The sequence below is a fragment of the Bemisia tabaci genome, chromosome 1 (assembly GCF_918797505.1).
Source record: "Bemisia tabaci chromosome 1, PGI_BMITA_v3".
In the NCBI taxonomy this organism is placed as follows: domain Eukaryota; kingdom Metazoa; phylum Arthropoda; class Insecta; order Hemiptera; family Aleyrodidae; genus Bemisia; species Bemisia tabaci.
Genome location: NC_092793.1, coordinates 75,033,557 through 75,046,586, shown reverse-complemented (window position 1 = coordinate 75,046,586; position 13,030 = coordinate 75,033,557). Strand labels below are relative to the sequence as shown.

Sequence of the window (13,030 nt, the reverse complement as noted above, 5' to 3'; positions counted from 1 at the left end):
CGCGAAAATATCGTGCGCTTAAGCATTTATGCACGATGAACACGTAAGATGGTAACAAGGAGCACAGGAGCACACTTATTTCTTCGCTGGGAACCCTCCGAACAATGACTGGTGCTTATACGATACACGTTGCAACGGTGACACAACAATAGCGTTTCCTCTGAATAATTTGTCTCCATCCCAAGTAGTTTTACGCTCAATACAGGGTGTTCGTAAAGTCCCCTCCCCCCCCCTCTAACTTTTGACCTAATTGAGGTAGAGATTTGAAACTTGGAGGGTGTTCCTAGATCAAAGGGAGCTACTTTTTGACCCCCCCAAAATTTTGGGGGGCCCCATTTTGGGGGGGTTACGGACCCTAACTTTTAATTTTCAAATGAGAAGACCCCCTTTGTGATACCTCGTTCGAAAGAGCATAAAAAAAGAAAATTTTTCGCGCAAACCGGAAGTCATTATCTCAAACCGTTTCAAAATGGCGGCCGGTCAAAGTTCCAAATGGCCGAAAATTGGCACCTCTGCTATTTGCACATGGATTTGCTTGAAACTCGGTATCTGGGGGTATTTTGGCACGAGAAAAACGAATTTAACGTTAGATTTTCAAAAAAAACCCTAATTTTTTCAAAATGGCGACCCGTTTAGGCTCAAAAAGGCCGAAAATTTGACAAACTCGATTTTTTTGCCAATGGATTCACCTGAAACTCGGTGAAATAACGTCGAATTCCTTTGTTTCCCACCCAGATACCCTCAAACACCGAGTTTGAGGCGAATCTATCGGCAAAAAGTCGAGGTTGCCAATTGTTGATCATTTTGAACTTTAATCGGCGGCCATTTTGAAAAATTAGGGTTTGTTTAAAAATCTAACGTTGAATCCGTTATTCTCGGGTCAAAATACCCCCAGATACCGAATTTCAGGTGAATCCATTGGCAAAAAAATCGAGTTTGTCAAATTTTCGGCCTTTTTGAGCCTAAACGGGTCGCCATTTTGAAAAATTAGGGTTTTTTTTGAAAATCTAACGTTAAATTCGTTTTTCTCGTGCCAAAATACCCCCAGATACCGAGTTTCAAGCAAATCCATGTGCAAATAGCAGAGGTGCCAATTTTCGGCCATTTGGAACTTTGACCGGCCGCCATTTTGAAACGGTTTGAGATAATGACTTCCGGTTTGCGCGAAAAATTTTCTTTTTTTATGCTCTTTCGAACGAAGTATCACAAAGGGGGTCTTCTCATTTGAAAATTAAAAGTTAGGGTCCGTAACCCCCCCAAAATGGGGCCCCCCCAAAATGGGGCCCCCCCAAATTTTTGGGGGGTCAAAAAGTAGCTCCCTTTGATCTAGGAACACCCTCCAAGTTTCAAATCTCTACCTCAATTAGGTCAAAAGTTAGAGGGGGGGGGAGGGGACTTTACGAACACCCTGTATATGATGCTCAATTCTCCCTAACTACATTCTTGCCAGTCTGCCTATCTGCACATTTCTGCATAGTTTTGTTGGATGAAATAGAATGATTATCCTATATATTAAAACACAAAGTTCCGAATCTTTGGACATTAACTTTGAGTGAACCACCGTACCGATTTGCCTGATCTTTTTTTAAAATGAAAGCCCCTGAGCTGTATAGATTTTCAGGCTGTAATTTTTTTTTCGATTTTCTCAAATTTTCTCCTATAATTTTCTTAAATTTTCTCCAATGTATTAAAACTGAGGTCCGAATTTTTGGACGTTAAATAGACTCAACTAATTGCTCCGATTCCAAATAAGCCACTGCACCACCATTGCTAGCTGTGGAGGGCGCCCGTTGGGCGCCCGGAGCAGCTAGTTAAAGGTTAATATTCTCCTTTTGAACACAATGATCGTTTGCACCTTTTTGATTTGAACATCATCTATTAAAAAACGCAGATATATTTCACTTGAATTTGAAACGAACGCGATATCCCATCATTAAACTAACATAAAAGTGTATTTGTGTTTGATAAATTATAAATTTGCCCTAATAGTTTCGACACCTCTCTGTTTCTGTGTTAATTCCGATCTGTTTTTGGATTTACGTTCTATAAGAGCGTTGTATCGTCCAAGAATTTGTGCTTGCAGTGCGCGCGTGGGAAAAAAGAAAGTTAGCAAAGCCTAAATCTGTGTAAAACATATTTTCCTAAAATGGCACTCGTTACGAGGTAGCATTTTCGACATAATTTCCGCAACGATCGCACGAAAATTCGCAATTTCGGGCTTTTTCAGTTGTGCGAGAATTTGTAGATTCCGATGAAAAATTTCAGTGTGCCATAAAAGAAATCCGATCTTTGCACTATTCAATTTTACTTTTTTCAAGTTCGTATCAGTTTTGTGCATTAAGGGGAGAATCCCTGAGTTAGCACTTAGTGATCAATCAACGATCTACTTCAAATGCCATATATCTGTTGTGATTTGCGTAAAACGGAAAGTTATGCCTTAACTGAAGTTTGTTGGCAAATTTGAATTATGTAATGAAGATTCTAATCAGCCTGTTCTTGGCTCTTTTGTTGAAGGGTGCTCTTAAAGAGGTCAGACTATTCAGCTCTGCTGACGTCACTGAAGAACTATGTCCTAAATATTTACAGGTAAGACATATTTTTTTCTTACTTTTATTAATTTACTTTATTCTACTTTTTATTTATGGATTTATTGCTTGCCAATGATTAGCAGTTGTAGAGTACATAAATTGGTAATGGGGATTTTTTTGATAATGAAAGGTGATGGGTGATTTTACTGGAAACTTTGTCTTTTTTTAAGAATGGCGATAATTCATTTTATATTCCTTACTCACTCTGTAAGAGCGGGATGGAGTTACATCGCCATAAGAGTAAATCGCACTGCTTCGTCATATTAAGTGAGATTTTTGAGAGCAATGGGCCAATTGCGTCGGTTTACAGAATCGTGTTTGGATGGTTGAAACTTATAAATTGCAAAAAAATAATAGATCTGTCTAAACGCCAAGCTTCTACGTCGAATAATGACGGAGATATCGCTCTTCGAAAAACACTATGAATGGCACATGGCACACCATGGTTTCTCGCACCTTGGTTTCATCCGTGTTTTACTTTAAGCAACCATTGCAAATGTGTATCTCACTGATTGACGAAACCAGGGTGGAAGAAACCATGGCATGCGCGACTGTGGCGGATTGTATCATACGCCGTGTTTTTCCATGAGCGATATCTCCGCCAATACCAATTTGGCGTAAAAAGTTGGCATTTGAGAGGATCTTATAATTTTTTAGCCAATCTCTAAGCTTAACAATTCTATGGATAAAGCAACTGAGAGCTCATTATTGAAATTGATAGACAAAGCAAAAGACAAAATAGACGATGGGGAAAGGGAGAGATCCTAATGGTGGAAGCGGGTGGTTGCAATAATGGACAGAGGAGGTGACTAGTAGACTAACTAAAGGACTCACGAGGGACCCCATAGTTAGTCCATAATTCTCCCTTATTCTATATCAATCCAGAGTGAGTCGGAGTTTTGAAACATCAATTAAAACCATCAAGTGAACGTGTCGGAGGTAGCGGGATGCATAAAACGCGTTTACTCGTGTTAGACACATTTTTTGCGAAAGCCCTGTCAACTTTACTAGCAAAAGTTCACGGAAACTTTGCGCGAAAGTTAAGTCCCGTAAACCTATCTCTTTGTGGACAAGGCCTTGCATTTATAAGCATCCAACGAAAAAATTAAGAAAAAAACAAACACAAATATGGTTTAATAATTTTAACTTCCGCCACCGCTCCGCGCTGACCGCACTGTATTTGGCGCAATGCGGGAAGTATTCCTACAGTCTTGTAGGCGCTATGCGTTTCACGCCGACCGCTGCTGACCGCACTGTGTCTGACGCAATGCGTGAAGTATTCATGCAATCTTGTAGGCGCTAATATGTGTTACATGCCGGCCGCCGCGTGCCGAGGGCTTCTCCTTTTCATTTCAAGTCCTCGTCATCATTCCTCTCTGCGCTGAGCTCCAGGCCAAATTGCGAGTTTAGTCCCTCTCTTAACTCGACCAATTAAAGATGTTGTTTCTTGTATCGACGAAAACCAACAAAATTAGAAATTACTTTACTCTCAGGAAAGAGAGATTTTGTCCCATTTTCTCATCGATAATTTTTCTTTCTGAATCCCATTTTTTTTTGTACCTACATTTGAAGGAATTGCAAAATTTGCCGCCCCCTAAATTTGCCGCCATGGGCCGCGGCCCATGTGGCCACCCCCTTAATTCGGCCCTGTTGTGTATACATTTCAATAATCTGCCCGTTGATCCATTAAGGCTCCGGGGGAAAATGCACTCACGCTTTAACTTCGAGATTTTCAACAGTGTAATGAGCGAATTTTTCTATCATTCTCGTTGAGTCTGGTCCGGCGCGATGATATCCGTGGAAATTTGTCAAATTGGCCAATGAGTGGACTGCGCGAATTGGACAAGAACACGCGATGACGTCTGACGGAGGCAGCTAGTGGCATGAGCGCAAAATCAATTTTGCGCGAGCGCGCGCCGCCGGGGTGGCCAAATCCTTTTTCCAGCGCGTGGAATAAATAATTCAAGGCGACACTTCCGGCTTAGGAGTAAGAGAGAAAAATCGAGAGAAAATCTAATTCGAGGCTCCCAGGGAGGAGCAAGAGTTTAAGTCCTTCCGTTTACAAAGGTTTACGATATTGGCCCGACGGTTTCTCATTGAGTTAGCGGAGTTATCTTCTGCCGGCTTTTTCCTCCGACTGCGCCCCAATCTATCTCGGATAAAAGGCTGCATCATTTCAAGCGAAACATATAAAGAGGACCTGTCAAACCCACCGGATGGTGGTTCACTGCCACCGCTGCATCTTAGCGCCGCGCCATCATGCAACCCGCCCAGCACTGAATCCAGCCTTGCCGATTTTTACTACAATTCGAGTATTTTGTATTTTCTCCTCTTCCAAGAAGGATGCTGTTGAGTAATTTGGACCGCGTTTAGCAGAAAGGAACCAAGCCACATCAACTTTTGCCAAATTTAACTGATGCCATTAAATTCTTCACAGGAGAACGTTCGTGCGGATTCCTTTGAAAATTTTACGGAATTTGCTTCAACCTGTGCAGAAAATCCACTGAAAGTTTCATAAAAATTCACACAACTGTTTTCATGTAAACAATTAGATTGCTAATTAAATTTCGCAATAGCTGATGTGGCTTGGTTCCTTTCTGCTTAAAGCGGTTTATTTTATAGTGAGATCGTGAGATCCATTTCTGATTGGCTCAGCTATATGAAGCTGTTATTGGTCAAAAAGAATGACGGACGTTGCATGCAGATAATTGAAAATGACATGAAATGAGGTTTCATTTGCTTGTATCATTGCCAATAAACAATATACACATTTATTTATTTTTTTATCATTACATCATGGCACGAAAGACTATAAAAATTATGTTTACCACCAATGCGGCCTCAAGACAATGAACAATATAGCATTTTTAACTACTAATAAAGTTTTTCCAATTTTAGCTTGGATTTGTGATAAATTCAGTGCTCATGTTGTGCGTCTTCTGTAAAGAATTTCCTTACTTCATCATGTGATGCTCACTCAAACTCTCTTGCGTCTCTATTAAATTTGCGTACGTTAAAACAGAACAAACTACACTCAAACTTTTACAAATGTTTATCCCGTTTACTTTTCCGAAGGAACGTTGACCCTATTATTTGAAAAATCAGGATGAAAGCGTCACATGAAAAAATAGCATTATAGCTCACAAAAAGGAACGAGGAGGTAGAATAGTGCTGGAGCACACTACATTGCAATAAAGTTAATGCAAAAAAAAAACAAAAAAAAAAATAGAATTAGGGTCATAGAACCTAATCACCTGTTTTTTGGGGCTTCGATTTTTCGCAGAAGAGTATGTGGACCCAGCTTTATTCAACCACCCTGTTACAGTATTCGGGACGAACTTTCTAGTTTACCTGGACTGAGAACTTCAATGCTCCACATGAATTGAAGTTGTTTTTTTCCTGCTTGAATAAGAAAATGGGAAATTCTAACTGAATTGGCAATATTGTACCGCGATCGAACTTTCGAGCGGTCCTTGATTAAGAGCAAATACAAAACAAAACTCGAAGCCGCGTCTAGCCTGAGAATCACTCCTCAATGTTACGTTCGTACAACCCCTTCGGTCTGTGTCCCACGAAATCGCATACCTTCATGGGTTTCCGACTGTTGCAAGTTACGAGCAGCTGTCTCTGAGAGGTAACGTCGTCAATAGTTTTGTCCTACTGAAGTTCTGTAAGTTGACCTGGAAAATACATGAATCGGTTTCTGGTAGAAGGTTGTGAGTCCAAAATTTCCGAGGGGCACTTACACATTTTCTAAGAATGATATTTTTATTTTTTGTTAACCTACATAAAACTCGTTCTCATAGCGCTCTCTGGCCCTTTGCAACACCTAGCCACCAGAGTCTCCTATCTTCCCAAAGCCCTTAAGGGAGTTGGCATTCCCTCATTTCTTCGGAAACCCTCTGTCGCCACTCTTGCACTGAGCGTCCTCTTCGCCTCCTCCCAAGAGAGACCCACCCTGGTGAAAATTGGCAGTAGAATCCGTGTTCCAAAATACCATAGACCTACAGCCGGCCGTAAGATTTCCAATATCTTCTACAGCCGGCAACACAATTTCTTATAGCCTTTTATAGCCGATGGCGACTAAGCAACAGCCTGGCGTTACAGTGTATGCTAAACGTTACTAATTACGGATGCTAGGACTTAGTGAGTTTTTGGACTACCGCTCTCTTTTGGGGCCGTAGTATCTTGATTTAATTTGCGAGGAAAGCTCCGTACTTTTGAAGGATCTGCCATTCCTAATATGTTGGAGCGCCTTCAATTTCGTATGATACTGTGCAATACCTCCGGTGTGAAATAGTTGCTTCAAGCGCCGCGGTACGCTGCGGCGCGCCGGGCGAGCAGCCAGCGCTGAACGCGCATTGGCGCCTACAAACCTAACAGGGATACTTCACGCGATGCGCAATGCGTGAAGTATCCCTGTTGGGTTTGTAGGCGCCAGTGCGTCGCCGCTCCGCTTTGTGTTAGGCTCTAATATTTAATCTCGTGGAGTCAGCGTTTTTCAACTCATGACTTTGAAATGTTTGCACACTCTGTATGGATTATTCTCATTGTAATTGATGAAAAAAAATATGTAGTAAAGGAAAATATAATGTGCGTTTTGTATATATTAAGGTGATTCCGTACAAACTTAAGGATTTACAAAGCACACGAATTTCTACACAATTTCTTATAGCCTTTTATAGCCGATGGCGAAAAAGCAACAGCCAGGCGATAAAGTGTAAAGCCCGGTGATAGGAACTATAGCCCGGCGATATAATTTTTTATCGCTTCGTGTAGCCCGGCCGTATGATTTTTTCCACTTTCTACAGCCAGCTATATGATTTCCTATCGCCTTCTTCAGTCGGCTATAAGAACTCCTATGGTATTTTGAAACGCAGCTCCTTTCGCCAATTTTTACCAGGGCAATCAAGCATCTTCTTCGGGAGCCTTTCTTCCATCATTTTATTAACATATAACCATACCAGAAAAGCTGCTAGGTCATGACGTCAGATACGATGTCATTTTGACCTCCATGATCTTGCGCTTTCTTTCATTTTTTATTTAATTTTTGAAAAAAGAAATATTTTCAATTTTTATATTTATCTGAATGAATATTGCCAGTAGAGTTCGAATCATCTTGAAAATCAACCAGAGTATGCGGATGTAATGTAAAAAAGACTAATATTATTTAAGGGATGGAAATCAAAGCAACCTAAGTTTCATTCGATTTTGTAAAAGCCGTGAATGAAACTTATCATAGTAAAACGAGTCTCTTATTTTTACTCTTTTTAGTATGATATATTTCTTTCCATATTTTTTGTCATAATTTTTAAATTTAGATTTCGGATTTGTAATTCTTTGACCTTTAGATTGCTATTCAGTATTAAAAAAATGTAAGTCTTCAAAGCAGTCTCCGATCGCACTTTAAGATATTTTGAATATGAGATTTTTCCTTCATTCGTCTAACTTCTAGCAACGTCTTCACTATTTTTCTTCACTTGCACTTTTCGCCAACCACTCCCGGACCATTCATAGCGTCAAGCTATTGACCAGACGTAATCTCTTTGGCCACTCTCCAAGATGCTGCTCAAGACAGGTTACAATGAAATTCATTGAACGCTGCGCCAGCACCTTAAATTACGCTTAAAATAAATTCGACATCCCTGGCTCATAAAATAAGCGCATCTGAATGATAAACTAGAGTTAATCAGTTTTATTGTTGCCGATAAAGTATACGCTCATTTTTCGGTGGAGACTGCTCCTCCGAAATGGCGTGTCGCTCGGTAGGTGTGTGTTTACGCAAAAACAGGCGCGAGGCTGATGGCTCGAAAACACGTAAAAACGCATCGTATCTGCAGCGATCTTAATTGGACCGCGATCGGGCGTAAAAAGTTATGTGCACCGACACGATAAACGCCATCATTTGGCTCATTTTTACGCTCGCTCCTGTCCGCATTTGTCTAGTGCGCCCAGATGTGGCCCGGGAAATCCTCGTGGGAAATTTCTCACGCGTCAACGTGGCATCACTGCGTGCAACGCCATGCCAAGGATGAATATGCATACCGCTCGTCTCTTTAATCGCGCCGGACTCCGCGGAGGTGGCGAGTCCGGGATTTTTTGCATTTGTATCGCCCCGCGAGAATGTCGTAAATACCCGGATTAATTTTACGATCGTTGATCGATTTTTGCAGCTGTGTCGAGCTCACGGACGCGGTGAGTCTATGCAGTTGTAGTTAGCGCACAGATGTGAACTCGTACACATTCCAAAATTAGTCCGTTGTGGAAATGTTGTTGCCTGGTCCGGACTGTCATAAAAAGTGATGGGGTCAGGAATACGAGCATGAAAAGCTGAGAGGTTTTTAACCGGGCCACATTTTGCTTACGATAGGGTTCGGGCCATCTTCGTTTTTTTATGGAAAGCATAAACACATTCGGGATTCTATTCTAAGAGATGTTTGAATTTCAGACTTTTTTCCTCGCGACATCCTATCCACTCTTTGGACAGGCCCCGCGCCCCGTAGGCGTCGCGCAGCGAGTGCGGCGTGTCTAGAGAGTCAAAACGCCTTCACTCCCTTGTGTATGCAACACGGACATCCATGAAGCCGGAATAGTTGCATGTTATACTGAAATTCATTTTGTATTTGTTGTATGACACTGACCGAAGCTTTAATCGTTCCTTTTACACTGTGACTTACTTCCAGCGTTGTCTGTTCTGCCGATGAAGTAAACTATCACTTTTTTACCGCAACATTGTTAATTTTTGGAGGAATGCATTGTTTCAATGTATTAAAATGTCGCCAGTCCTTAAAATTGCCAAAAGTTATGTATCGAAGAATGCATTCTAAAGTTATTTTTAATCTATATTCGACACCAACTGAGGGCGCTTTGCTTGTCGTTTCCTGATTTGTAACTCACAAGGAGTCGATGAAAAAAACAACAACAAAGGAATCGCCAAATGCTCTCGCACGATCAAATGCATTTTTTCCTTCAATAATTACGACGAGTGATATGTTCTCGACCTCAACTGTTTCATGTGATTAGTGTGTGTCCTGTCACCAGTGTATTAATATTATTCCATGTTTTAAGCTTAATTTTTAAATATTCCAATGCAACATTAATTATGGATGGTAAACGAAAAGCATTGTGAACAACTAAAAATGTACATGTTTGTATTATTCCTTTGACATTTTATGTGCGAGCTGTTGAAGAAGCATATACCGGCCGGCTTCGATCAGTTTCGACTCCAGAACAATAACAAACTATCCTCGCTTCCCGTATGACGCTTGCTGCGAGTGTGGGATCGAAACCTCGGAGAGTATGAGAATAAAAGGAATGAGAACCAGCCTAGACCTTAAAATAAAAAGCACACAGTCTCGAGGCATTTCAGTTTTCGTTTGGATCTGGTAGCGCTCCCCGTATGGAACGAAACATGCATTTTAAATGGAGGTGCCTTGAAATTGGAACGCTCGTAGCGGTAATCGACTATTCATGTAGTCGCGTTTAGATGCTTGGAGTACAGCCAGCCGAGCGATTATAAAATTTTAAGAAATCTCTCATCGCTCGACGTGAAGATGCATGCTCATTGCTATGCATTCTTCTTAAATTTTGTTAAAACTATCATTCATTTGCGGAAGCTATGCTTACGTGAGTTACTGCAAAAATAGAATGAATTGACTAGGGCATGGTGATGCATGCTGGTTACGATTGAAACTATCTATTTGAATCTTACGCTAAGGACTTATCAGAGAATGATATGGACAAAATTAGGCACCGTTTTTCTGTTCCATTTTAGTTTTACTCTCCAACGAGAAGAGTGATGAAAGTGTTGTCCCTCCTATAATGCGCAATGCTCAAGAGGGATTCTAAGTCTCACTCACGTTTTAATTCGTAATTACAATGTTACTTTTGAAGCAACAATTATTTTGGTCCTGAAAACAAAACGGCATTTTTATTGGGGCCTTTTCAGAATTGTTATTGAACTTGCCAAAAAATAATGGTAGAACATTCGACCAGTAAGTTTCGTAAAGAGCAACGATTCTTCTTTCTCCTTGTCCATCGTAGCATTTCATTATGCATGTGCGATTTCGATTTTTAAAAACTCTATTTGTCAATCCAACGCAAGTAATCGAATCGAGCATTTTCAAAAGAGGCCGAATTTAAAGATACCTTGATATGTCATATGCAACACGATCCTACGTGCCTGTGGGGAATCTCTGTAAGGATTTTTCCCCTCTAGATTTCTTTATTGAACGTATTTCTATCAAACGGAACTAAGCGCCAATTTGAGTTCCTTTTGAGGAATTTAGAATCCCGGGTAGCGCGTTCTGTCAAACGGACCTAAGCGCCATGGAAAAGCATTGCGAGTATAGGACGGAATAAGCCGGACGCCCGATTCCGCCGCCAATCCAAACCCCCCTCTACCTTCCTCACCCTATGGCGCTTAGGTTCGTTTGATAGAAATACGTCCTATTTAAATACTCCTATTTCCTCCGACTGGAAGTCATTTGGGTACTGTGGATCATGGTGTGAGCAGATAGCGTCACTAGATTCACCAGTGTTCTTAGTTCCAAAAAACCAAAAATAACAAATAAATGTATCAGCAGACGATTTGAGCTTCAACTCGTTTGAAATTAAACGCTTCATTATCTTTCACCGCAATACTTACCATCCTAGGAAGTCATCGATATGTTAATACCGCAGGCCTGTCTTAAATTAACCCGCATTGTTTCCCCGACATGAAGTTCCGAAACGTCAAGACTGAGGAGGAATCGTAACTCTCAAGTAATTTATCGGCAGAAGGAATCAATTAAAGTCCTGCAGGAAAAAAATGCTGAAGGCGAGGCTGACCACAGTCTGGGTTGGGCCAATGTCAAAAACGAGTTGACGCGTTGGAAATAAAGTTTCAGATTCAGAGGGCACTTGTTCTCGTCACTTTTACAGTGACAGTTAACTCGCTTATTTAATTGGCTCGGACCTCCATAACTTCATCACTGCCTCCAATTTACACAGGTATGTGGCGTTGAAATTGTGTCGTAAAAAAGATTAAGGATGTCGTATGAATGAAAATATTCCTGTCAGTTACGAAAGACCTCACTGCTTTTGATTTGAAGATATGAATCTTTTTCCAAGTGGGGAGTAGGATGGCCTCCCAGTGATACCCAAATACTTCAGCACATGTGAGGTTATTATTTGCGCTACCAGTCTTACCTCGCAACAGATATCGAATTCTCAATAGGTATCGATTTATTCTCACTGAGAACATTCAGAGAGCATTTCGACGGTGAAACCCCAAACCACGTATCTCGATTTGCGACGTTGTAGACTTCTTACCATACTTTATTTCTTAAATGGAAAAACACAACGTCGATTCTTTCTCTCTCTGTGAAGGATATTCTGTGGAAACTTCAAGGAATGCTGCCGAATCATCTCATTAAAAAATAAAATTGGAGTAGAGATTTTAAAACACCGCAAACGAGATACCTACGTGTTTCGGGCGTTTCGCCGCCGATGTGTCTGTTCGGCGTTATTCAGCACAATGAAGTCGCCGCTCCTTTGATAAAAGGACGTATCTGAATTTCCAAGTGAGTCCTGTTCTTCGTATAATTCTATGATTTTTTGGTCTCATGGAGGAATAAAAATACGCCATTACGTCAGTGGAGCGACGAATTGTATCAATTTGGATTAAACTATATTACCTCCTTCCATGAAAATTAATTGATACCCTTGAGTTGGCCTTTAATAACGCGATGGCAATCTGAATAGCTTGAGAGCACGAGTAGTTGCGCGCAGTACTGCCGTAATAGCGGAGAGAGCAGTAAGTGCAAAAATTAAGTTGTGAGAAGAACGGGCTCAGAAGTATCTGACCAGAAAATTTTATTGAAAGAGGCCTCCGTTGTTTCTCATATTATCACTAATCGTTCGAAAGACTCCTAAAAATTGTTTAGATGATTGAAAATAATCCACTGACTTTATTTCAATTACGCAAAAAGGGTATTTTTCATTTTCATGCTAGGTTATTGTACGGCAAAACAGCCGTAAGTGGGATTTACAGCATGGTTTCGTGGTTGCGTTTTGGGTACACAAGGCAGAGGAGGGCGGCACTTTACTGGAAAGCACTGTTTTCATTGGCTCTCTGGAGTAATATTGTCACTTACTGCTGTCTTCCCTGAAACTAAGTCATTTTTTGCGCACTTGCGGCTTTCTCATGTGTCTCATCGTTTTCACGAAAATGTGATGAATTTTGCTGTTTTATCGATTTCAGTGATTTCATTTGAAAAAGACTGAACGAATTTTGAAGGAAACTCGATTTCGAAAATTTGACCCTTACTGCTCTCTTCGCTATCACGGCAGAGTAGTTATGTCACTTTTGCGCCGCCCCGACATGAATCACACGTTAGTTTCCTACTGCTTGTCTCTTATTCCGTCGAGTTGGCCTTCAATAACCGTGATGGCAATATGAG

General features: G+C 40.9%; 1 protein-coding gene across 13 annotated transcripts in view; it reads left to right on the top strand.

The window, feature by feature from the left end:
* The window catches only part of Mp (collagen XV/XVIII-type protein multiplexin), a 240,236-nt gene that overhangs the window by 105,569 nt on the left and 121,637 nt on the right, over window positions 1–13,030 (top strand). For 6 of the 13 annotated variants that reach the window (XM_072306170.1, XM_019050525.2, XM_072306167.1 and 3 more), the window contains exon 6: window positions 2,515–2,586. The exons of 1 other annotated variant lie outside the window; for it this stretch is intronic. In XM_072306170.1, the coding sequence (XP_072162271.1) occupies window positions 2,515–2,586 (72 nt within the window). Of the gene's footprint in view, window positions 1–1,891; window positions 2,587–13,030 lie in introns of all 13 variants that reach the window. 6 more of the 13 variants (XM_072306177.1, XM_072306171.1, XM_072306175.1 and 3 more) reach the window with 5 other exon arrangements.